This window comes from Cibotium barometz, chromosome 58, assembly GCF_041138505.1.
Source record: "Cibotium barometz isolate CiBa-2024 chromosome 58, ASM4113850v1, whole genome shotgun sequence".
NCBI lineage: Eukaryota > Viridiplantae > Streptophyta > Polypodiopsida > Cyatheales > Cibotiaceae > Cibotium > Cibotium barometz.
Genome location: NC_141103.1, coordinates 8453515 through 8479117, shown reverse-complemented (window position 1 = coordinate 8479117; position 25603 = coordinate 8453515). Strand labels below are relative to the sequence as shown.

Genomic DNA, 25603 nt, shown 5'->3' with positions numbered 1-25603 from the left:
TTTATGGATGGCAATAAAGGCGTTTTTTGAGAAAAACTCCATCACAATGATCTACATCTCTCCCATCTATTTGTATGAATATAAACCCTTATGCCTTCTGTGGGACTACTTCTTAACCCTGTCAGAAAAATGAAGGCTTGACATGTTTATGTAAAAACGTTCTATTTTTCTGAATATGCAAGTCCACTGCACCATTTTGTCTGCAAACATTCTATGCTGTTGAATATGGAAATTTACCAGATGTGACTAGCTAGCCTACAGGAGGGTCTTCAGGAGGCAGCAGTTAAAAATATTTTGCAACAAGACAAATGGAGGGTTTCTTATTGGTCTTTCAGAGGCAGTTAGAAATACTTTGCTAGGAGACAATGGAAGGGTTTCCTACTGGCTCCCTTTTTTGATTGATTGAGAGAGAGAGAGAGAGAGAGAGTATTCCAATGCCAGAAAAAGAGAATTGATTGTGGGAGAGAGATCGTGAAGGAGAAAGGGCCAACCTTGAGTGAAAGGAAGGGTACTTTTTTGTATTATTTATTCGCATACGAAGGTTTCTAAGGTCAATATATATGAAGGTGTGAACCTTTGGGAGACCAAAGCCATTGAGATGAATCTAATGAAAGGAACAGTGAAGTAACTATGCCGTAATATTATTGAGCAGTGATAGGATGGTGGGGAGTCCGAACTTTATCCTACTAGGCAGAATGTGAAAGGTGGGTGATAGCTTTAGAGTAGGGCTTTGCTATTCGGAATGGTACTATGGTAAGATCTATTATTTTTTGTAGAGTTAAGTGGTCATGGCTTTTCATCATCATCAACGGCTCTACTCTTGAGTAGGAAGACGGTTCTACCGTGAACAAACTTCAACAATTCGGTCCTTTGCAGCAACATCTCATCTCTAATATGAGTAGTAAGATACTGTTTATCATTCACTCTCAGATCCATGCACTCTTCTCTTAGGGCCGCTTATGGTAGAATAGGCCTGCCCATACTCATCCGCAACCAATCTAGCAACGAGGGATATAATTGGTATATCTTCTACTATTTTTGACTCTTGCTAAGGATGTTTTAAGTGTAAACCTGAGTCTCAATTGAAGAATATTCTCCAAGTTTTGAATGGATTGAACCATTAAATTCATCTTACCAACCATAATAATTGTTTTCATTAATTCTGAGAAAAAAATCACAAAGATTGATGACATTTTATCATGTAGCCTAAACATACCACAAAATGCATTCATTTGTTTTATCCATAAGTTGAAAGGACGAGAGCAATATATCTCCCTCAAACTCCATATTTGTTATGAGCTTAGCCTTCAATTCAAGTTAATGAATGACGTAGGAAAATCAAAATGCTCTGACACATTAATGGAGCTAGTTCTTAGTTGGAAATGATTTTACTTTGTTATAAACAAAGGATAAAGCCTTCCAAACATACTCAAGCGACATCTTGAGTTAGGCTTTTTTAAGCCCCATCAAGTCAAACGAGTATGGTTGGATCTAGGTTTCCCAATGCATACAAGGAGACTTTGCTTCACTATAAACAGGTGTGCCATTTACATTTCTAGTGTCGTTTCAGAGCTAGCAGTGCAGCACTTGTCCAAAGGTGACCGCACACAGGCTCTAGATTGTCTAGTGAGCAGCTGGGGTTGCCAATGGGACTCCCCATTCAATTTTGCACATGTAGTGAAAACAAGTGGCCCCTCCAACTGTCATGGTTTCCAAGGCCACCAAAGTGCCGCTTTGGTATGATTTGCGAAGCATTGAGGAAGCTAGCCCAAGTGTTGCTGGTTGAAGTGCTTGGTGGGCAGCTAGAACTTTTGGCACACTAGCATGATGCACCTCTCCTTGTGGTGTACATCTTGTGAAGAAGTGATGCGGATTGAAGAGATCATCGCCGGAGCCAGAATTGGTTCTCTTCTTGAATTGGATGGAAAGGAAATCGTGAGCTGTGCCTCAGAATCACTTCCTATCAACTCATATAGATCAAAATAAGGTCCCAACACAACCTACTAACCTTTCTGATGTCTGGCTGACTCAAACTCAACCCTTACTCAGGCTAACTAGCCCAACACAAACTCAACCATAAACAGTCCTTCACTTACAGCCTTGTCTTCAAAAGAACTCCATCTAGGCAACACATAATTGAACCCCCCAAAAAAAAAAACACAGAAGAACTCTTTAATTCACACAACTTGATTCTCTATGTACTCAAAGAAGACTGTGTGACACGTAACACACTTTGAGACTGGGAGTGGAGCAGACGAATGAAAACAACAATAGAGCTAGATATCTCTCACACAAACAACCACAAGAAACCATATATATGTTCTCTACTTCAACAAGATCATCAACAACTATATTGTCTGCAACAACAACTTGCAAGGTTATACTGGCTAATACAAGTCCAAGTTCCAACAATATTGCACTATGAGAGGTTCTGGGACACAATGTCCCACACAAAACCCTCTCCCACTCTTGCAATCCCCTGCTCTGTACAGATCTTAGTCTTCTCTCACAAACCCCATGTCGCCTTTCACACAGGACAAAACCTTAGATAATCAGCTTCAGAGCAATTCACAACACAACACCAGCTTTCTTAGCAATCTCTTCTTCAACACACACACAAGCTCCCACGATGCTCTCACAAAAAAAAAACCTCAATTCTCTCTTGCTTGCGTAACTACACTCTATCCCATGCATGCCCTCACCCACTCTACCCAATCCTGTCAGCTATTCACCATGCAATAGTCCTCACAATAGCTTATTACATCTAGTTACAAGTGCGCAGCTATCCATGCAAGAATCCTACATTTCCTAAGGTCTTTGACCATATCCAATGTATTATTTTTTGCTCTTGGGGTTGGGATGAGCACCTCCATTGATCATGTCCTCTTGGTCACAAAAAAATCCTATAATCTTTTGCCAAACCCCCCATGGTTAGAGCATTTATGCTCAACCAGATGCTATGGATTCCTTGAAACAATCCTTTGCAAAAAATACATCTAGGTCTCAAAAAACTTCTTTTTGTTCTTCTGCAACAGCTTCATTTTAGCAGGCAATTCTGCAACAGCTTCATTTTAGCAGGCAATTCTGCATCCACTATCTCTGAATCCTTTTAAACTGTGATGATTATGCACCAATACGGCTTTAACATGTAGCCATTAACTCTCTTTGAATAGAGTTGATCATCTAAATTTGTAAGCTGATAAGAACCATTCTCAACTTTGAAGGGACCTTCCCACTTGATTTGGAATTTAGTATGGAAAGTATTGTCCAATTTGCTATTGTACCTAAGCACCAAATTTCCCTCCTTGATGCCTTTATCCTTTACTGTCTCATTGAAAAGCTCAGCTCTCTTATTGCTCAATTGGATGTAGTGATCTAAAGCTTCTTCCCTAGCCAGCTGCAGCTCCTGGAGATCCAGCAGCCTCTCTTCATACTCATCTATGTCCCTCTCCTGATGTTTTAACATAAATTGCAAACTGGGAATTTCCACTTCAATGGGCATCAGGGCTTCCTTCCCAAAATCCAAATGGAAGGGTGAAAACTCTGTAGCTGTCCTCACAGTTGTTTTGTAGGCCCATAGAGCTGAAGATACATGTAAGTCCCATTGCTTGGGATGCTCTTCTAAACATTTAGTTAACATGGTACACAACTCCCCATTGAATCTCTCAACCAACCCATTACACTATGGATAGTAAGGGGTTGAAAAGTGCAAAAATTCTTCAACCTCTTGTAAAATCTCCCTTCCAACATAACTAGGATGGGTTACAGTCATGGCATATGCATCTAAATCCTTGCCTAACCCCCCTTTTGCTAATGTATCTGCAGCCTGGTTTTTTTTCCTCTTCACATGTTAAATTTGAACATCTTGAAATTTCTACAGCATCCTTCTGATTTGAAAGCACCACTCCTTCAACTTGGGATTCTTGGCCTTCCAGAAATTTTGAAGTTGTCCAATGACAGTAAGCTGTCTCACTTGATGATAAGTTTGCTAATCCCTCTCTTAAGACACTGTTGAAGCCCATACTCTAAAGTAGCATACTCAACTTCATTGCTGGTTTGCACTTGCAGTTTAATCCCTTCTTGACAGACTATTGCACCTTCTAGATTCAACAAAACAACTCCCCACTGGCCACCCCTGAACTTATTTTAAAGGCTCCATCAAAAAACATAGTAAAAAGCATTGAACAAGTCTGCTTCAAGGTCTTTCCACCTAGGTACTTTCTTCTTCATCATTGTCTCCTCTCTTAATACCAAAGGATTCTGTCTATATGTTAAAATATATGCCAATGTGGCCCTTGTACTATCTTCCACTATACAAGTGAATTGAAACTCTTGCAACTCAACCAACTATTTAGACAGTCTCTTGGATGGAAGATCAGATTGAATCAAATGGGGAAGTAAAGAGTAATGGGTCAATATAGTGAAAGATTTTGGAAGTAAGTAAGACCTGAATTTTCTTAAGGCAAACACCACAGCCACCATCACTAACTCTGCTTCAGAATAAGTCCTTTCCCCAGCTATCTTTGTTCTGCTAGAAAAATATACTGGCCTCATATACGAATGCTCTCTTCCTTGCTGTATAATAGTACTGCACCTATGGCATCTTCCCACACTAGGATTTACAAAGAACTCCTTACTCCAGTCAGGGGTATAATAACTGGCAAAGTGCTTAGAATTTTCTTAACCTGCAGAAAAGCTTCCTCTTCCTTGTCTTGCCACACAAAAGGATCTCTTTGGGATGCTTCTTGCAATGGATATAGAGCCTGGGCCAAAAGATAGATAAATCTAGCCAGGTAACTTACCTTATATGTGAATGTCATCAGTTGCTTCACATTCTAAGGTGACTCCAATAAGAGCAAAGCTTCTACCTTTGCAGGATCTTCCTCAATTCCATTCTCAGAAACCGTATTTCCAAGCAGGGTGACCTTGACCTGAGCCAAATGACACTTGTCAGGGTGTTCAACTGTCCACCTAATTCATCCAACCACCCAATTCATCCAGCCTCTTCAATGCCATCCTTAGCTTCTCTCACAATGGACCAATCTCACTATAGACACAAAAATCATCAATGAATACTTTGATGAAGGACCCCAAATATGGTTCAAACACCATGTTCATAAATCTTTGGAAAGTAGCAGGTGCATTGGTAAGCCCAAAGGGCATCACCCTATATGCAAAACACTCCCATGGGGTCATAAAAGTAGTTTTCTTCTGATCCTCTGGGGCAATTGAAATTTGGAAATAACCTGAATATCCATCACAGACACTATACCTCTCATGCTCAGCTACACTCTCTAGGATTTCATCTTGAAAAGGCAGTGGATAGTTGTCTCTCTTGGTCACATTACACAAACTCTCCACTTTCCATTCTTCTTGGGAGTAATCACAACTGGAGAAGCCCACTCAGAATTGAAATTTGGAAATAACCTGAATATCCATCACAGACACTATACCTCTCATGCTCAGCTACACTCTCTAGGATTTCATCTTGAAAAGGCAGTGGATAGTTGTCTCTCTTGGTCACATGGTCACAGCATTAAATGCTTAAAATCTACACAAACTCTCCACTTTCCATTCTTCTTGGGAGTAATCACAACTAGAGAAGCCCACTCAAAATTGTCAACTGGGGAAATGAACCCCGCTTTCAATAGTTTATTCACCTCTTCTCTCAATACCTACTACTGCACAACTCCCAGTCTTCTCAGTCTTTGCACAACTGGTTTAGCTTCAAGCTTAAATTGTATCTCATGCTAAATAGCTGACACCCCCCTAACTTGAGTATAAGAATAAATAAACAGATATGGAAACTACTGCAACATTGTCAGGTAATCTTTCTTCTCCACACAGCTAGATCCTTGGCAAGCATTTCTGTAAAACTTCCTTCTTATCTAATTGCTCTTCAACCTCAGTTTCCACCTTCTCCCCCTTCTCTATACACAACTGTAAAGACATGCATATGAGATCAGTATCTGATTCCAACAATTGAACTTCCCCCTTATCATCCTCTGAGCTATCCTCTTCTGTTTCAGAGTCCTCTATGGAACTGGTTTCTTCATCCTCATCCTCTGAAGTACTCTCTAGGATCAATTCTCTCCCCTTGGCCATGTCATACCCAACTTGCTTCCTGGCAGGCTGATCCATACCATGTCATACCTAACTTGCCCTCTCCACCAATCTTGTCCTGCTCTCATTGCTATCAACCATGGTCTCCCCAAAATCAATGGATAAGCTTTTGTCCTTGTTGGCATGACATGAACATCCAGCTTAGCCTCCTGTCCAAGAATAGTCACCTGCAACCTCTTCACCACTCCCAGACATCTAAGCTTCCATTCTCGGAAGGCGATCCTGTATTGGCCAGCTTCCTCTTGATGCCGTGATCTGCACAAAATCTGAGAAATACAGTCGAGGAGAATTCACCCCCTTTGTCGGTCCTGAGAGTCTTTACCTGCAATCCACACTCTCTCTCCACCATCACGTGCCAATCTTTGAACCGTGCAAAAGCTTGGTCCTTCTGTGAAAGAAAGTAGACCCACGTGAATCTGGTACAGTCATCAACAAGCAGCATAAAATAGAGAGATCCTCCCAATGATGGTGTCTATTGAGGTCCACACAAGTCAGTGTGAATCAACTCCAACGGTTTCGAAGCCCGCTTCGAAGCCTGCTTCGGAAAGGATTCCCTGTGCTGCTTACCATGTATGCAAGAACTGCAACGTCCTTGCCTACTGCCAACATCTGGCAAGCCAACCACCATCTGGTCTCGGAAAGCTCGCCACAGTGAATCCACATTTAAGTGGCCAAAACGAAACTTCCACAGATCTCCGACCTGATAACCTATCAACGAGGAGAGTGCAAAGAGCTTGTAGATACCATTCTCCACACCGCCTTCCCAAACAACGTGGCTAGTCTCACGGTCCCGACGAAGAGCAACTGAATGCTCCTCAAATTCCACCCGAAAGCCAGTCTTGCATACTTCATGCACTGAGAGAAGATGGGAGGAGAGTATTACAAGCACCACAGCCCAGTAAAAACAACACTAGAAGGCACCAGTACACCCAACTAAAATCCCCTGGTCCTCAGCTACCTCAATTGGATATTTCAATACCCTTCCAACCTCCCTATTTAGTCTGGCAGTCTATTCAAAATGTCCTCTAGGGTCAGCACTGACCTCCAATGTCTTTGATCTATCTACCAAAAGCCTCTCCTGACCACAGCTGACTCCTAGATGACTAAATTCATCTCCATCCGACTCCCTAGCTGACTAAATTCATCTCCAGCTTGTGACGCAGAATTGCTCAAAATCTGCCTCTCCGAAGACCTCTCTTTGTTTCCTATCAAAAATCTACTCTCAAGAATCCTAAAGTGTTCTCCATCGTCGGCTAGCTTCAAATCCTTGTTCTAAAACCTCTCAGAACTATGTAGCTGCCCTTAGCTTACCTTTGGCTGACAGAATACTCTCATGGCTGCCCCAGACAAATCAGATTCTCACTTTCACCTGCCTCCAAATTCGGATGGCTTTCCCCAATCCAAAGTTGATTCTCTAGTATCTGCCACATCCTCCAGCGGACCAGATAAACACGATCCCTCGACCTTCCTAGATGTCATGCCAACCCTCTTCCAATCTTTCCTTCACCCTTCTCTTGTAGGATTCTGCCTCAGAATTTTGCCACAAAACCTTCTACCTCCGAAGTCTTTAGTAAATTTTGAAACTTCCCAAAATGTCCGCCTACACCCAACAACCCTCAGACACTTTCAAGCCTTGCAAGATATCATCTTACAGGCTCTCTGCTGACTACTGCAAGCTCACAACTACTTCCGAATGAACTGTTTCCACTCAACTAACCATCTTAAACTAGATGACATAGATTCTCTCTCCTTCCTTTAAGTCATCTAACACCACAGGAGCCTCAAAACACTTAAACAAAACCAGAACAACCAAACCTCACAAACAATCAGCTGACCACTTGTGTTAGACTACTGACACAAAAAATTTATAAGACAACCAAACTTTCTGACAGCTGTCCTCAAACAGATACAAAATCGTCATTTGTGCCTCAGAATCACTTCCTACCAACTCAAATAGGTCAGAATAAGGTCCCAACACAACCTGCTGACCTTTCTAATGTTTGGCTAACTCAGACTTAACCCTTAGGCTAACTAGCCCAATACAAACTCAACCATAAACAGTCCTTCACTTACAACCTTGTCTTCAAAAGAACTCCATCTAGGCAACATAGAATTGAACCAGAAAAAAACACATAAGAACTCTTTAATTCACACAACTTGATTCTCTGTGTACTCAAAGAAGACTGTGTGACATGTAACACACCCTGAGATTGGGAGTGGAGAAGACGAATGAAAATAACAACAGAGCTAGAGATCTCTCACACAAAAAACCACAAAAGAAACCAGATATATGTTCTCTACTCCAACAAGATCATCAACAACTATATTGTCTGCAACAACAACTTGCAGGCTTATAGTGGCTAATACAATAGGGAGGTGCTTGAGCAATCCTCGAATCTTGTCGAGATTCCAACAGTATTGCACTATGAGAGGTTCTGGGGGACACAATCTGCCACACAAAACGCTCTCCCACTCTTGCAATCCCCTACTCTAGACAGATCTTATTCTTCTCTCTCACACCCCACGTCGCCTTTCACATAGGACAAAACCTTAGATAATTAGCTTCAGAGCAATTTCGCAACCCAACACTAGCTCTCTTAGCAATATCTTCTTCAACACACACACAAGCTCCCACAATGCTCTCATAAAAAAAACCCTCCATTCTCTCCTTCTCCTTGCATATCTACACTCTATCCCATGCATGCCCTCACCTGCTCTACCCAATCCTGTCAGCTATTCACCATGTAACAGTCCTAACAACATGTTATTACATCTAGTTACAAGCGTGTAGCTATCCATGCAAGAATCTTGCATTTCCTAAGGTCTTTAACCATATCCAATGTATTATTTTCTTCTCTTGGGGTTGGGATGAGCATCTCCATTGATCATATCCTCTTGGCCACAAAAAAATCCTATCAACGTCTTTATAGAATTTTCATGGGTTTTCCTCATTCTCCTAGTTAGGCAGTCTCATTCATCTAAGTCCCCTAATGGTTTAAGTTGATTTCTCATCCATTAATGGACTTCATTCCAAGCTTCTAGTATCATTGTTAAGTATTCAACCATCATGACAGTCACAGGAGCTAAAAGAATTGCTCAAGGCTCTTGTTTCTTCTTTAAACTCTAGCCTTATTGAAAAGGCACATTGGCTATGGTCACAAACTCATCTAAGCCGATGTATGTAAGCATGGTCTGTAATGAGTTTCTCTTCGATTGTTGTCATTACATCCATGCCCATTCAGACACATTTCCTTCTGTATTTTCTCTTAGCATTAATTCCCTGAGTGTAAGTTACCTCGCATCATAAATCATCGGTTCCCTTAGGATGTGGTCATGTAATGCTGTGAATTTTTCCACTTCTTTGAGCTCTAAAGGCTTGTAGTGCTATGGATTTCTTCCTCGGAACTAAGCTCTTTCAATAATAGAGCCTCTTAAGTTTCCAGTGGTGTCTTGAGTGGTCTTGTAGCAGTTGATCCCTTTTTGATTCTTAGATTCGAGACACTATCTTCATGAGATACTTCTAAGACTGGCTCTAGAAGTCTCGATTTAGGAATTTTGTGGAAATAACAAGATTGGTCCCCCAGGTCCCTCTATTTCTAGTTGGATCTACTGCACTGCTTTCTATGCTTCATTTATCCTTGAGATCTCCTCTCTTGGGTTTGGATATTCTTGCAATTTGTTTGGAAGGGTTTTGTCATATTTAGGTCTGGACATGGATCATCCTTTCCGTACCTTCTTGGCCACTTCTAATAGTTCATCCATCCTATCCATCTGGATTGATCTGTCATTGCCTTTTGTCTCTTGTTTCTTGTCCATGGTGATTTGAATTGGAGCTTTTGAAACATCCTTAATTTTAATGTATACCAAATCATCCCTTGGATGCTTGGTTTGTCTGTACCTCTCATCTCTATGGGCTTGTGATGTTTTTTGGGCTTTCTCCCTAAGTTTCTCAGATCTATCAGTTAGGATTAACCTAGCTAGGATTTCTACTCCTTGTTCTTCTTCTAAGGTCATTTGAAAGGAGGAATCTAGAACATAAAATAACCTAGAAGGTCCCTTGGATCCTTCTCTTTAAAAGGTCCCTTAGGTCCTTCTCTTTTTTTTTTAATTCACCCCCTTTTAAGACTCGACAGTCCTTGGTCTGATTGGTTCAATTTGTGTCACGTAGCCTATAAATGGCATGCGTGTTGCCCATAAACGACAGTAAAACTCAATTAGACATAGAGCCTACACGTTAGAGAGTGTGTGTGGCGAGTGTGTCCGGGGTTCAAGGGTGAGGCACCCGAGTTGGAGCACTGTGGGTGGTCGGGCTAGTGTGGGCACCCATGCCACTGTATAAGCCTGGCAGTGTGGACACTTATCCACATTCTTCTATGGTTGGTTGGTGATCACGAGCTTGGAGCCCTCCTTGGCTATGTGGTGATGTATGTAGCGATGTAACATTGGTAAGAGATCCGGCGTAGTCCTCTCTCTCACTTCTTCTCACACATGATCAAGCTCCGAAAGAGAGATAGTATCTATTAACTGATTTTATGTGTTGACTTCCAATGAGCTCAAATTTTATGGAAAGTCACATACCTTAGGTTCTTGATATTCTAGATAAAGCCCTGACCTTGTCATTTTAAGTGGCCAAGTTTCCAAGAGTGTGTATTTTTTGTCTGGATGGTGCTATTAGCTTTTGGATGTGACTATAGATAGCTCATAAACATGTCCATAGAGACATGGTTTGCCGTAGAGACATAGATATGTATTTCCAAAGCAACCAAAGTGGTTGCAGGAGTAGACATGTGGATAGGCATGTATCTACTCGTGGACTGGGAGTGGTACTCTCATTAGTGCACATCTCTTGATTTTCTAGTAGTGCATAGACATTATACATCGCATCGATGTTGTCTGTGAAAATCATCTTCATTGCAAGATGTGTAAACTGTTATTGAAAGAACGCAATAACTTTTGAAGAGAGGAAAGTGTAGCTTTCCTCTGTAAGGTTGATTGAACTTTACCACATTATAGAACAATTTGCTAAAGACACGTTAACAGTTGCACAAATTTGTTGGATTAAAGCCCATATGGTTTCTAACCATGAGAGAAAAATACCTTTGATGTCGTAGACCATACAAAGGAAGTCCTTCAATGTCAGAGCACATTCATTATGATGTTCTTGAGGACTTCACGCGTATACTAAAGGCATGATGTTATTTGATGCCTTGTAGCAATTTGTGTTTTATTGACATCTTCCATAGTTTCAAGTGGCAACTATGGTTTGATGTTCCAAATGAAATACGAGTGTTGTATGTTTCCTTGATTGTAGTACTTAAGAAAAATATGTATTATGTGTCTTGCTTTCCTTGTCGTAGTACTTAGGAAAGTTACAAGCGTAGGTGACCATATGGTCTACACACAAACACTTGTTTACAACTTTTTGAACGTTTTCGCGAACAAAACCTCTCCTTGAAGGGAAAAGTAAAAAGGTCAACATTTGACCAACTAATAGGATATGGAAACATTTGAGTTTTCAAGCATCTATACAAATTATATAGCCTACCCACAGATATAGTGGATGTAGAGATAGAAAGTTTGATAGTCATCTTTGAAGGAAAATCTTCAAAGGTTAAATATCAATCTAAGTAAGAGTGAGGTCAACTATGTGTAGATTGATGGTGGTGGTTAAACTGAAAACCAAACAAGGTTCTAGAGCATATGCTTGTGCATAGATGAATAATCTAGGGAGAGGAGTACCTCTCAACTTTGGAATTTGTTTTTTATTGTTCGTGACTAGATAGATTTGTTCCATTTACATTGATTTATAGACTCTAGTCTAGATCTTCTAGATTTTCTTATGCATAGATGAATAATCTAGTGGAGAGGCATACCTCTCAACTTTGAAATTTGTTTTTTGTTGTTCATGACTAGATTTGCTCCATTTATGTTATTTTATGGACTCTATTCTACATCTCCTATGGCTATGCAAGAAGAAGAGTCGACAAGTTGGTAGCGTAGTGTGGTAGCATAGTCTACAAATATTTAGTAGCGTAGTCTACAAATGGTTGGTAGCGTAGTCTACAAACTTGAGTTCAGGAAGAGATCTTAAGTACATCTAACTTTTGTGCTAGTGGCATGTAAAAACCAGGGCACGTAGTTTGCCTTGAAGTTCTGGTTGAGAGATCGCAACATGAGGTTTACTGTGTATCGATAGACACTTGTTAAGTGAAAGGATAAACTAGAAAAGATCTCAAATGAGAACAACTATATCTGCTTACCAACAACTTTCCCCAGTTCTTTTTTCACAAACAAAAACTCTTTAGAAGGGGGGGTAATATTGTGTAGCATGTAATGGCATGCATGAGCCACCCGACAGTAGAGCTCGATTGAACATGGAGTCCACACGCGAAGTGCGTGTGGTGAGTGTGTTCGGGGTTCAGGGGTGAGGCGTGCGAAATAGAGGATCGTGGGCGATCGCGCTAGTGTGGGTAGGCATGCCACTATATAAGCCTGACATTGTGGACACTTATCCACATTCCTCTAGAGCCCTCCTTGGCTATGGTGGCGTACACATCGACGTAACAGTTTGAGGCTCGCTTAGCAATGATCTTACCTTCCCTTAATTATGGTCCATGTTTCTTGTTTTTCCTTTTTTTCCTGTTAGGATATTCTAATGCCAAATTGCTTGTGTTGTCTCACGACCTTACGAAACTTCCTTTTCTTCATCCGAAGAAGATGACAGACACGTTACACTAACGATTCCAAACCTAATGGCAGTCAATGATGTAATCATTTGAGGAGTTGGATTTTGGTTGGCTTGAGAGGGTAGCCACTAATCAAATGATTGATGCCACACTTTATACACCATCTATCCACCAATGGCGGTGAGTTAGGAGTCTTCTAGGATAGCTGTCAATTGGCAGTAGTCAACCACACTGTGAGGCCTTGACATCTGAAGCATGCTAAGGGAGCTTACCTTGGCACATTGATATCCCTTACTTGGTAAGCTCCTCATGCTATTTGCCTTAATATTGTTAGTGTGTCTCTAGCATCAAATGTCATGGCTAGACCATGTGGTGCTCACTCCTTAGTGGGCTTCCAACCATTGAGTCAAGGTATTCAGCGTAGAAATCCAGTGGTTATTAAGAGGTTCTTCTAGGATAGGTTCAGCCTCAACTAGTCTTCTTCTTATAGGAGTTGTTCCTAGTGGGATTGGTTGAGTACCACTAGGAGGTGGTGTTGGCAAGGCTAATGGTTGAGGAGGTGTTAGTAATGTTGGCTCTCCCACCATTCTCATCATTCTTTGGTCATGGTAGAAGTTTCACAATTCATGATTTCCATATCTTTTCTACAATATCCACACCACTGGTTTGCTCTTAGAACTTGATATTCATGAGCCATGTGGTTCCTTCTATAAGTAGCATGCCACATCATTTCTTGTTTAGGAGCCAAATGAGGATGGTTAGTCTCTCTTGGAGCTACCTTGAATACCCCTTTGAGCTACCTCTCTTGGAGCTACCTTGAATACCCCTTTGAGCTACCTCTCTTGGAGCTACCTTGAATACCCCTTTGAGTCCTTTGGTCATAGCATTTGCTATGTCTTCTTCACTCTTGGGTTCTTCAGCCTTCTTTGAATCATGGCTTGCTAGGCTGAGTTTTAGCCAATGTGTTTGACCTTAGGCTATCTACAAAGGGGATGCCCTTAAAGTTATCATGCCAAAGTCTGTCATCCAAGCAGCATTCCACTAGCGTTCAATGCCTCTTGGCATATAATGCATCATGTTTTTGCTTGCTTCTTAATACTTCCAAAAACAAAGAGATTAGCCTAGTTTGGCTCAGTTTTTCCTCAGCAGGACACTTGTTGTTCAAGTTCTTGAGATGATTGATGCAATCTCTCAATATTGTATTTAAGCTGCTTGAATTAATATAATTGTGTTACAGACCCATGCATGACACCTATCTTGGTAGAACCCCGTTGTAGATGCTAGCTCCAAGTCTTCCATAATTTCTCTTCATGAATCTTCTAGTATTTAAAACCAAAGCAAAGCATTACTTTTGAAGGTCAAGCCAAAAGCATCTATCTTTGTTCTAGGATAGGTCACCCTTTGTACTATACATACTTGCTTAAAAGTATCCAAATGGCTACTATAGGGATTTCCCATTCCATAAAACTTGGAAATGAGTTTGGCTATTGGAGAGGGTCTTATCCTGGGATGGCTAAGCTCTACTTCCTCTCTTATTCTCCTTGTGGATCTGACTACTACTACCACCGGAATGGTGGTACTCTGTAGCTCTTCTCATTTCATAGGCTATGTGAGTCTAGGCCCTTGTTTTAGCTGGTTTTGCTATTAGTATTAGATCGAGAGCCATCATGGCCATGTGCCTGGGTTCAACTCTAGGAGGTACATGAGTATAGGATGGTCCGCATAACCATAGGTGTGCCCCAAAGATGCTTCTCTTGGTCAATCAAGAGGTATGAAGCTTGAATGCATCATTGAGTATCCATATACCTTCCAGCCATGTGTTTGGGTTTGACTCTAGGAGGTACTTGAGTATAGGATGGTCCCACATAACCATAGGATGGTGCCCCAAAAGATGCTTCTCTTGGTCACTCATGACCTGAACACAGGACCTGAAAACATCATAAGGTATCCATATATTAGTACTCAAGGAGTTACTGGTACACTTAAGGAATTGAATACATCATTAGGTATCCATATATCAGTACCTCGAGGAGTTACTAGTACACTTTGAGGATCTATATTCCTGGCTCTCAACTCGAGGAGTTACTAGTACACTTGAGGATCTATATTCCTGGCTCTCAACTCTTGTAGTTCCCCGTCCTAAATGTATTGGTACTACTAGTTTGACTAAGGTTTACCGATATGGTTCTTTCAAAAGGTGCAGTTTCTCGCCTAACGATTCTCGTACCAACAGAAGCTAGATGTTCCTCCCTTATTGTAGGGTCTAATGTAAAGGAATCTTGGTCTACTTCTGAGCTAGTGTTTGGTGCAATCAGAGAGGTCAACTATACTGGTGGTCCAGTGCCACTCCCTAGTGTTTGATGCAATTAGAGAGGTCAACTATACTCGTGGTCCAATACCACTCCCTAGTGTCAGAGCGTGAGTCTCATATTCAAAGGTCAAGTTAGAATATGATTGAGCAATGACTTGGCTTGATCGAAAATGCATAAGCACCTGATCTAGTGCTAGAATCACTTGTTAAGGCTTTATCCCTTTTAAGCTTTTCCTTATTTTTTGAAGTTCTTATGGGTTTTTGATGTTTTTGTATTTTTTAAAGATTTTTTAAAAGCACGATTGAAAACCAATAGACACATGAATTAAAAATGTGCAAGGTACATATGAATAATGTAAATATCAAAATTTTTATTTGTTTTTCTGATTTGTAGAAGTCCACTCAGATGACAATCCGGATTTGAGATTTTTAGATCAATGTTCTAGATTTTGGATTGACAATCTAGATCATAGACAATCCCAAACTTACAATGATCCAAAACAAGAATGATCTGAGAGTTGGATCTATGATCTAAATTATACATTGATTTGTATTTTGGATTGATGATCCATAATTGGACAATATGGTATTGGGATTGTGGAGATTGAGACTAGTGAGCTAGGATCAAGGATCAAAATCGAATAGGGATCGATGATTTGAAAGTGCATTTAAGGCAATGGTTGGCGTCATTCTCAGTGTACTTTTCAAGTACAACTGGGGTCTTTACACCACTTTATACCCCCTTACAAGAGAATATTTTGATTCATACCATTGGTAATCCCCTTTTTTAGCTCAATAAGTGTGTGGAAATGCCTTAATACCCGCTTTCAACTCTAGTCAATGATTTAAACTTCGGATTGTCAATAATCCGGTGCATAATCCAAAATTTGTTCAACGATTCAAAAATTCTAGAAAGAAAAAAGATATAGTTTCTTTTAATTTTGACTTTTTCAAGTTTTTTTTTTGATTTTTTGGGTTTTTTAGCATAGTAGTGATGCATAGCAACAGCTTAATGCCATGATTTTATACTCCATTCTTCTAAAAATAACAATTGTAAAGATTAATAGCTAGATTAAGCTAAGCTTGGCAAAAAATACCAAAAAATGCTAATGTACCTTAATTAATGGCTAGATTAAGCTACGCTTGGCAAAAAATATAAATAATGTTAATGTGCACTAATTATCTAATTAACCTAAGGCTAATGCTTATGATAACGATGGAAGCAACCAAATAAAGAGAGAACCTACATCAATCGCACTTAGGAGAGTTTACTCTTCGTTCCATCACGCCCTTGAGATAGAGAATGTATCAAATTAGCAACAGAAAACATAATGGTTTGTAAGAAAACCTATTCAAATCACATAAATCCACTTGTAAGAAAACCTATTCAAATCACATAAATCCACTTGTATACACACAAAATCACATGTATTAACTCTATAATCCACTCAATACTGCTAAAACACATTTTCCTAATGTTATGGTCAGTAAGAAAACATAATCTAATCACATAAACCCACTCATACACACAAATCACACACATTAACTCTCTAATCCTCTCAATTCCCCTACTCTAGAACACATTCCCCTAACATTAACCAAGGATTTGCATCCAAGGGCATGATTAAGTGAGAAAAATAGAAGATTTTTGAGTTAAAGATGGTTCTACTTCCTTTGCTCATGCAAGATTAGTCCTTCCCTAATAGCGATGCCATTTGTTCATGTCAAAGGACCTTACCCTCATGCAAGAAATTATAGGGTAGTGGAAAACCAAGTATCTTGGATCGTGAAATTCCCAATAGGAGAGGAAAAAGAGGCCACGAGGAGTGTTAATTGCTTTTGTGTGAACTCTTTCTCCACTCTCAATCTTCCATGGCAACCCTTCTAATGGCAATGGTTAAGCTATAAAGTTTGAACCGATGTTCCTGTACTCTCAATCTCCTCCATGGCAATCCTTCCAATGGTGAAGCTATAAAGTTTGAACCGATCTCCTATACTCTCAGTCTCCTCCATGGCGATCCTTCCAATGTCAATGGTGAAACTAGAAAGCTTGAACCACTCTCCACTCTAGCTCAATCACTCTCACTCAAGCTATCAAGCATACACACTTAACACACCACAAGCACTCATAGAAGCATGCATAATATAAGCAACAAGTAAGGGGTAAGAGCTTAAGAGGAAAGATTTCCAGAAGAGAAATGGTTGTTCTCTCTACTCACATTATCAAAAGTTATATATATACAAAGGGCTTTGCCCGGCCGCACCCAACTTAGTAGGTGTCCATATAGCCTATCTGGAAAGTCTGAACAGTGATGTGTGGACATAGGCTAATAATGGGTCGAGACACTTTTTTCCTCATGAGTTTTTTTTTAAAATTGTGTGTGTACACACTCTTATAAGTGACTATGTAACTAACATTATCATGTCACTTCAATTGTACTTTAATTATTGTGCTTCTCTCTATCTCTGCTTGCTTGCTACATGTGTGAGTGTGTTGCTACCTTTGTCTCCACTCAAACAATTGGTATAAGAGAATGTTCTCTTAGCCCTCACTATGGTCCTATATATGATGTTTCATGTATTGGTTGGGCTTTTGAAAGACATTAAAGAGTAGATTACATGTATCGAGATGAGGCCTATCCAAACAGTTCATTGGTGTGTCTACTATTCTCATAATTTTAACAGATTCATATAGCAGGGTTTTTTTGCATCCACACTTTGGCTTATGATGAAGGGTAATCCCAATGCCCTTAAATTTAATAAGTTGGTCACAATGCTCTTACAAGAAGAGAAATCTTGTCAAAACTAAATTATTATGTGTGTGGAAGATCAGGCATTTGTTGCTTGATCAGTCAAAAAGGTTAAGGCAAAGCCTTCTCTTCGGGTAGCTATAAGCCAAAGGCAGAATCGGCCCAGTCTTCTGGGAAGGATATCGAGAAGGGGGGTGATAAGCCAAAGAAGAAAGGTAAATACAACTATTATGGAAAGCCATGACATTATATCAATGAATGTAGAAAAAGAGTATGGTATATGGTTGTGGTTGATGACGCAGTTAATAAACTATGTACAGAGGATGATTGGGCATTTAATTTGCACTATAGTTATAACCCTTCTATCTATGATGTATAACATGTTAGTGATACATTAGCATGTCTGATATTTTGATAGTGGTGCTAGTAAGTACATTACTTCTCTACATGATTTGTGGGGGTCTACACCTTAAGAAGTCACAGTCACATGTGCAAATAACTCCTCAAATCTAGTGAAAAGGAGTTAAGGAGTTGGTAAGGTTGTGCTCACTGCTACAAATGGTGGGACAATCACTCTCTCAGAAGTCTTACTTGTGTTGGACATTAGAAAGAACTTGTGTTGGACATTAGAAAGAACTTGTTGTCATACTCCTTCATTGCTAGGGCAGTCCTAGTGGTCAGATTTATTATGATGACAAGTGTGAAGATCATGACTAATGTTAATCTCTTTCATTGCTAGGGCAGGCCTAGTGGTTAGATTTATTATGATGACAAGTGTGACGATCATGACTTGAGTTATGAAGAGATCACTATGGTACTCTAATCCATGGGCTTTAAGTTGGATAGGTATGAGAGATTGGCACATAATTCTTGTTCAGTTACTACCACACAGGCTATGGCATGCTCGCTTCAGTCACTTGAATTTCGATAAATTTTTACGTCTTAAAAGGCAAGAGATGGTGTCAAATTTTGAGGCCCCTATTAAACATGTATGTGAGGGGTGCATTTTGGCAAAGATACAATGGGCATCATTCCCAAAAGATGGATCAAAAAGGGTTGTCTAGAAATTATAGTTTATACATAATGATGTATGTGGTCCTATAAGAATACCATCAGTATCTCTACTTTGTGACTTTTATTGATGACTACTCTAGGCACACCTGGGTGCGTCCATTGAAGGAAAAGTTAAAGGTTTTTACATGCTTTAGACACTTTGTTTCTATGGAAGAAAATGTATCTACTTGTAAAGTTGACACCTTCATACATATGGAGGAGGGGAGCATATGTCAAAAGGAGTTGATACCTTCATACATATGGAGGGGAGTATATGTTAAAGGAGTTGGTACCTTCATACATATGGAGGGGAGTCAAAAGCGTTACATGTATATATATCAAAGGAGTTTCATGCATATATGGCTAAAAGAGGCATAAAACATTAATACACGGTGCCTTACACACCTCAGCAAAATGTTGTGGTGGCTAAGAGGAAGAATAGGTCTCTCATCAAGATTGCACATTCCATGGTTAAAGGCCAGGATTCGCTTCATATTTTTTGGTTGTACATGCCACATCATTTTGCTGAAGTGCCTTACACACCTCAGCAAAATGATGTGGCTAAGAGGAAGAATAGATCTCTCATCAAGATGGCACATTCCATGGTTAAAGGCTAGGATTTGCCTCATGTTTTTGGTTATGTATGCCACTAATGTGCTAAATAGATACCCCACCATGGCCTTGTAGATAATTAACCCTTCTAAAGCTTGGAATAGTAGGAAGCTCTCTTTCACTCATTTACATGATTTCTGTTGTCTTGTTTATGCGCTTGTGCCTAAGCAACAATGCAAATCTGGATGATAAGGTAGTAAAATGCATTTTTGTGTGATATAGCTTAGAAAAGGGTATAGACACTCTACCATTTGGCCACAAGAGCCCTCTCTAGCTCATTTGTAGGAATTTTGTTATCTTTCTAAAGATCTTGTGCCTAAGCAACTAAGCTGGATGACAAGGCAATAAAATGCATTTTTGTGGGATATAGCTCAAAAAAGAATGTAGACACTCTACCATTTGGTTACAAAAGGTGGATGTTGGGGAGTAGAGATGTTATCTTTGTTGAAAACTCAGTTCAACCCATGCTTTTATGCAAAATTTATGCTTACATGACATCTTTGATAACACTCCTTCCTTTGTACAATGTTGAGCAAATGAATTCTCAAGAAGGTGCTATAAATTAGCCTATAACCGCTAAAACTTAGCTCAAATTTCAACCCATAGATCAAATTATTATGTAGTGGAGGAGGAAAGGACAACCAACCGGCATCCAATTGTATGCCAAAATGGCTAGTGCAAACATTACAAGATAGCAAATTAGCTACTCCTTTGCCTAGTAGGACACGTGTAACATTATAAGATAGCAAATTAACTACTCCACCCGACATCCCATCTTAGTAAAGGGATATTGAGCTTGTTCCTCCTCTACAACCAAGTGCAACAAGATGTTAGTTCACAAGAGCTACAATGATAGAAGAAGTCCACGTGTACATATCACTTGTACATCATAAATGTAAAAAACCAAAAAAGAGAGAGCACAAGCAATCTAAAAGACCTTAACCGCATCCCACGGGATGAGCCTTCCCTATTTTCAAGAGTACTTTCAAGGATTGGTTATACCTTTGTGTATGTAAATGTGTTTGGTTTCCTAATCATGAACTAGCCTTTCTTCTCTCATATAAGGCATTATAAAAATAACTTAGTTAATTGTGCAATCTTTTGTGTTGCGTAATTTATCGTATAGTACTTAGTGTCTATTGCTTTGCTTATAATAACTTATTGATTGAAATACAAAAAGAATTGCATAAGGAATAATATTTTGGGTCCTAATCAATTGAAAAGAGGACGCATACAATATTTTAAAGCTATTTCTTACAATGTATATAATATTAATCAAGTAAAAATATATTTGAAACCAGTATAAAATAAGAGGAAGAATCTTGATGTCCAAGTCTTAAGGTACTAATTACAAGAAGGGAGTATTTTGATGTAAAAAACTATGAATTATAAATATCGCTAAAAACACCGTCAACATTTTATTAACGCCTACTAAAAGTATAAATACACCATCACAAGCGATGTTCTCAAAAAACTTTTTTCTCATCACACAAAATCTGTCTACATGCAATATTTGAAAGTATGTGACTTAGTTGAACAATTCAAAAATACCTTCAACACAAAATAAGAAAATTAAAAACCTTTAATTCAAATTTTAAGCCTTCAAAAAACTTTAAACATGTAGAATTCAAAATTTATTCAAAGACTATGCATGTCATGTGTCAATGCATGTTGCCAGGTCATGCCTACAATCAGCAGGCTCGTCACACAGCAGCTCATCAGAAGGATTATCTTGTTCACGTTGGGATTAGCACAAGTGGTTCATCCATCAAGATTAGTAGTGCATGTTGACACTGGGATTAGTAGCTAGCTCATCAGCACTAGGATTAATAGCTTGTCAATGCTAGATTAGCAGGCAACTCGTCAAATGAATTAGTTCTTATCTCTCTCTCTAACACCACTTCTCCTGAGCACCGTCCCTAATCTATCCTAGGTAAAGGTGACCTAAGGTTAATCTAATTCCAAAGCTACTCAAGGTCAAGGTTAATGATGCACTGCTCTTAATGCCTAAAGTTTACAGATATCTACTAATCCATGCAATTGCTTATTACGGACGCCTCAATGCTATCCTAAATCCCTACAACTAATGTATTGAAATGCCTACTATGCAATCAAACAAAAGAAACACACAATCCTAATCAAAACCAAACACACAAAAAAAAACAAGAAAAAATCATAAATCATTCCAACAAAAACCTTCGAATCAATCCCCCCAAAACACACAACACAAATCCTTCCTAATCCTTCTTCCTACATCCCTTAATCCTTGATCCTTTTTCCTAAATCCCTCTCCCATTAGCAGGTCTTTTAGTAAATCCCACTAGTAGATCTTTCACTCCCCCCTAGGTAACAAAAACAAGCCCTACTTAATGGTGGTTAATACAACTACAAAGGCAAATCACTATGCTCCCCGACAGTGACGCCATGGGGATAGCGATAGAATACACCCACCAACGCTAACAAAAACTAAACAAAGACAGCCATGTTTGTACCTTTCTCATCATTAGGAATGTGATAACTCATCTACCTCCTTTGTGAGAGGGGGCAACACCCAATGTGGTAGCTTGCAGTAGCTATAGAAACCTTCACTTCGTTATCACCCCATGAAGCTAACCAAGCAGAGATTGGTCCCTCTTTACTCTAGTTCATCCAAGCCACAGTCTAAGGCAACCGCTGCTTTGGAGAGTACTCACACTAACACCTCTCACTAGCAAGCATGGCATGAAAGAAACTCACACGCACAAGTACTACCAAGAGTAGGCAAATACATCTAGATAGTAGAAGCACAAGGAGAGTATTAGCTTACACAAAAGTAGACCTAAGAGAATGACCCTTTCTCATCAGTGAAGGTCACTTATATACATGCCACTTACTGGCCTTGGGCGTCCTAATAATAAGTTGGGTGCCCCCATTCACTTAAAAGTGAACTAATGAGAAATAACTGATGATACTTTATGAAGTGCCTGGGATGCTAGCATTTATATGGCCATGCCATCCCTTGGGTACATCATGAAGTGCATTTATGTGAACTAAGGCTAATATGTCCTTGCACATAAGGGTGGCCGACAAACCTCGATCCTAGGTAGCCAAAGCATGTTCCTTTGGTTATATGATCGTGTCCTTCAGACCATTGGTGTCTCACTCCCTTCTGGCTCTCGTAAGCTATACGTCTACTTGTAGTATAGTCTTTACTAGTGGTTGTCTACATCGTATGTTGATCGTATGTTGATGACAACTCTGTTCTTGGGTTGACAATCATGTCAGTCCAACTTTGTTGGGCGGCATAAGTGGCTAGGTAGTTGAGATGGGTGACGACACAACATGAGCTGAGCTGTTGAGCAACAAACTTGTTGTGTTGCTTGACTTTGAGTGTCCATAGTTGTGTTAGGCGATAGAGGCGAGTTATTGAGGTGGATGACAAAAACAACGTGACTCTATAAGCCTCCTCATGGTGGCAAATGTGGCTATGGTGAGGCTATATATGTCATTGAAGAATCTCATAGATTTGTCTGTGTGGTGTGGGTCAGGGGTGCTTGGCAAGAAGGATGGAGTAGGCCTGCCCACTTATTAGGACTCCTCTGAGATATAGTAAGGGTATATATATCATTGAAGAATCTCATAGATTTGTCTATGTGTGGTGTGGCTCAGGGGTGCCTGCTGGCAAGTAAGATGGAGTAGGCCTACCCACTTATTAGGACTCCTCTGAGATGCAAATATGCCCCCTATGTATGACTAGTGTGAAATGCATGTTTAGAAAGCCCTAGAGAGAGAGAGAGAGAGAGAGAGAGAGAGAGAGAGAGAGAGAGAGAGAGAGAGAGAGAGAGAGAATATAAGACCTTAACTTTGCTAATATAATTTTAATAGTGAATGCTAGATTTCCTTATCATAAAAGGATTCACAAATATAACATTTAAGTAATTACTTGTTGCTATTGAGAATGAGCATACGACCTCAACATTGCTTTGCATTAAAAGTACAAATACACCTCATTCATAATATATAACCATGCCTTTGTGTTGCTTCTTTGGTACAAATGCACCTCATTACTAATATACAACCATACCTTTACATCCCTTCGTGTTGCTTCTTTGGTATAAATGCACGTCATTACTAATATGTAACCATACCTTTACATCCCTCCGTGTTGCTTCTTTGGTACAAATGCACATGATGGGAAATGTATTTTCTTTATCAGCATGAACATGTTGAAAGAATTATAAATTGGGAGCACTTGAAGAAAGCAATATCTAGCCTTTTAAGGAAAGAAAAGACAATATTGTTGAAGTCAAATCACACTGATTTGGTAAACAATCACTACAGTGTGGGAGATCGCTTTCACACACATCAACACTTTACCTAGAGGTCATCATATTGTACCTACTTTAATGGGTGATTGAGATAACAAAAGGTATGGCCATTGACATGTAAAGGATGCTTTTTCCAATTCAAGTTGAACATGCCATACATGCGTGCTTTTATTTTTTGAGTACTTTGTTGCTTCAAAAAACAAACATAGATTTGAAGGTGATCTTAATTGCATTTATATGTGGATTAAGCTATGATTACACCTATATAAGAACTCATAAATTTATTGGAAGAATAAAAAGTACAATCAAAATTTTATAGTATGTCTCACCTTATGCATTTAAGGTGATATTTATGCATATTGTCATTGCATAAAAGATTTAAAAATAGCTTTAAAAATCACTTTCGTATAGAATGTTCACATGAGTGGCATACAACAGTAATGGTATAATTACCATCCACTTATTTTTCATATCACATTAAAATTTCTTTGTAAACCTTAATCGAACACAAAACCCGGTTTCACAATGTGTGTGAGATTTATTATGACAATTATACAAAAACTCAAGGTTGTCCTTTTTAAACCAAAATAATGTAAGGAATTGATTTCTAAATAGGTAATTAAATGAAAAAATCATGCCTTCTAAGCTAGTGAAAAACATTTGATGGTTGTATAACGGATGAGAAGAAACAAATTACAATAAGGATTAAATTTAATCCAACAATAAAAAATACTAATTTTAGCTCAACAATAATAAATAATAGCAATGTGAAGCAACCACCAAAAAATAATGATGATAACACATTGATATTTGCTATAAGAAACTAAAAATTATCCAACAATAACCATGAAACTTTGAGTCAAAGGCATAAGATCACCAAACTCTAGGTAACTTTGCTTAGTCTTGTTGTAAAGATCAAAATAGGGTCATTGATAGAAACCATAAAAATTCCACAAGTTTATCAAGGGAAAAATCTAGAACTTGCAAAGATAGGTTCAATTTAGGGTGTTACAACTTAAGTGGAGTGTGATAATCTATAATTGAAAAGCCACACTTTTTTTGAGATTAAGGTTTTGCTATTATAATTTGACTTCATGCATGTTAAGTCAACCAAAATATTTCTTTTCCTCATTCATCTCTCATCAGAAGGAGCAACTGCTATAGCCATCCAAAAAGGTCACAACTTGTGCTTTGAATCATCATGCCAAGGCACATGCATTGAGTGCTTTGAAAAGTCCACTAAATAAAATAAACCTGACATTTTCCTATAGCAAGATTATAACTATTTAATAAAAACTAAATAAGGCCGTTTAAACATCTAGGAGTGCTTAATGGCAGGAGCAAATCCAAATAGTGCCTTTTGCTTGGACGTACAATCTTTGGGTGCCCATCCAAGAATGAGCTTGAAGTCAATAAAAGGTACAGTGTATCAAGTTTATCTAGCATTGCATCATTTATCACGGATTGCCATGTAAGCATGCAAGGCTTCACAATATTAGCATGTAAAAACCACACTATGAAGGTTTTCAAATCTTCTTAATCCACACTATTATGCACACAATTATGGAGATGTCATGTGGCCGAGCCGTGCGAACTGCTCGGCCACATGGCGGCTTCAGAGTAGTCCCGTGTGCTCATAAGGGGGAGCGGCAACTCGCGGGTCACTAACTAGTGTAAAAAAAATGCTCACTGACTAGTGTTAAAAAACTGACTAGTGTTAAAAATGTTCACTGACTAGTGTTAAAAAACTGTTAGTGTTAA

At 39.2% G+C, this 25603-nt stretch overlaps 1 protein-coding gene across 1 annotated transcript; it reads right to left on the bottom strand.

The window, feature by feature from the left end:
- Positions 1 to 3109: 3109 nt before the first annotated feature.
- On the bottom strand, positions 3110 to 3640 carry LOC147605862 (uncharacterized). The gene has a single exon (XM_086792557.1). It carries the CDS (start codon positions 3638 to 3640, stop codon positions 3110 to 3112), a length of 531 nt encoding a protein of 176 aa, XP_086648683.1.
- Between the last annotated feature and the right edge of the window lie 21963 nt (positions 3641 to 25603).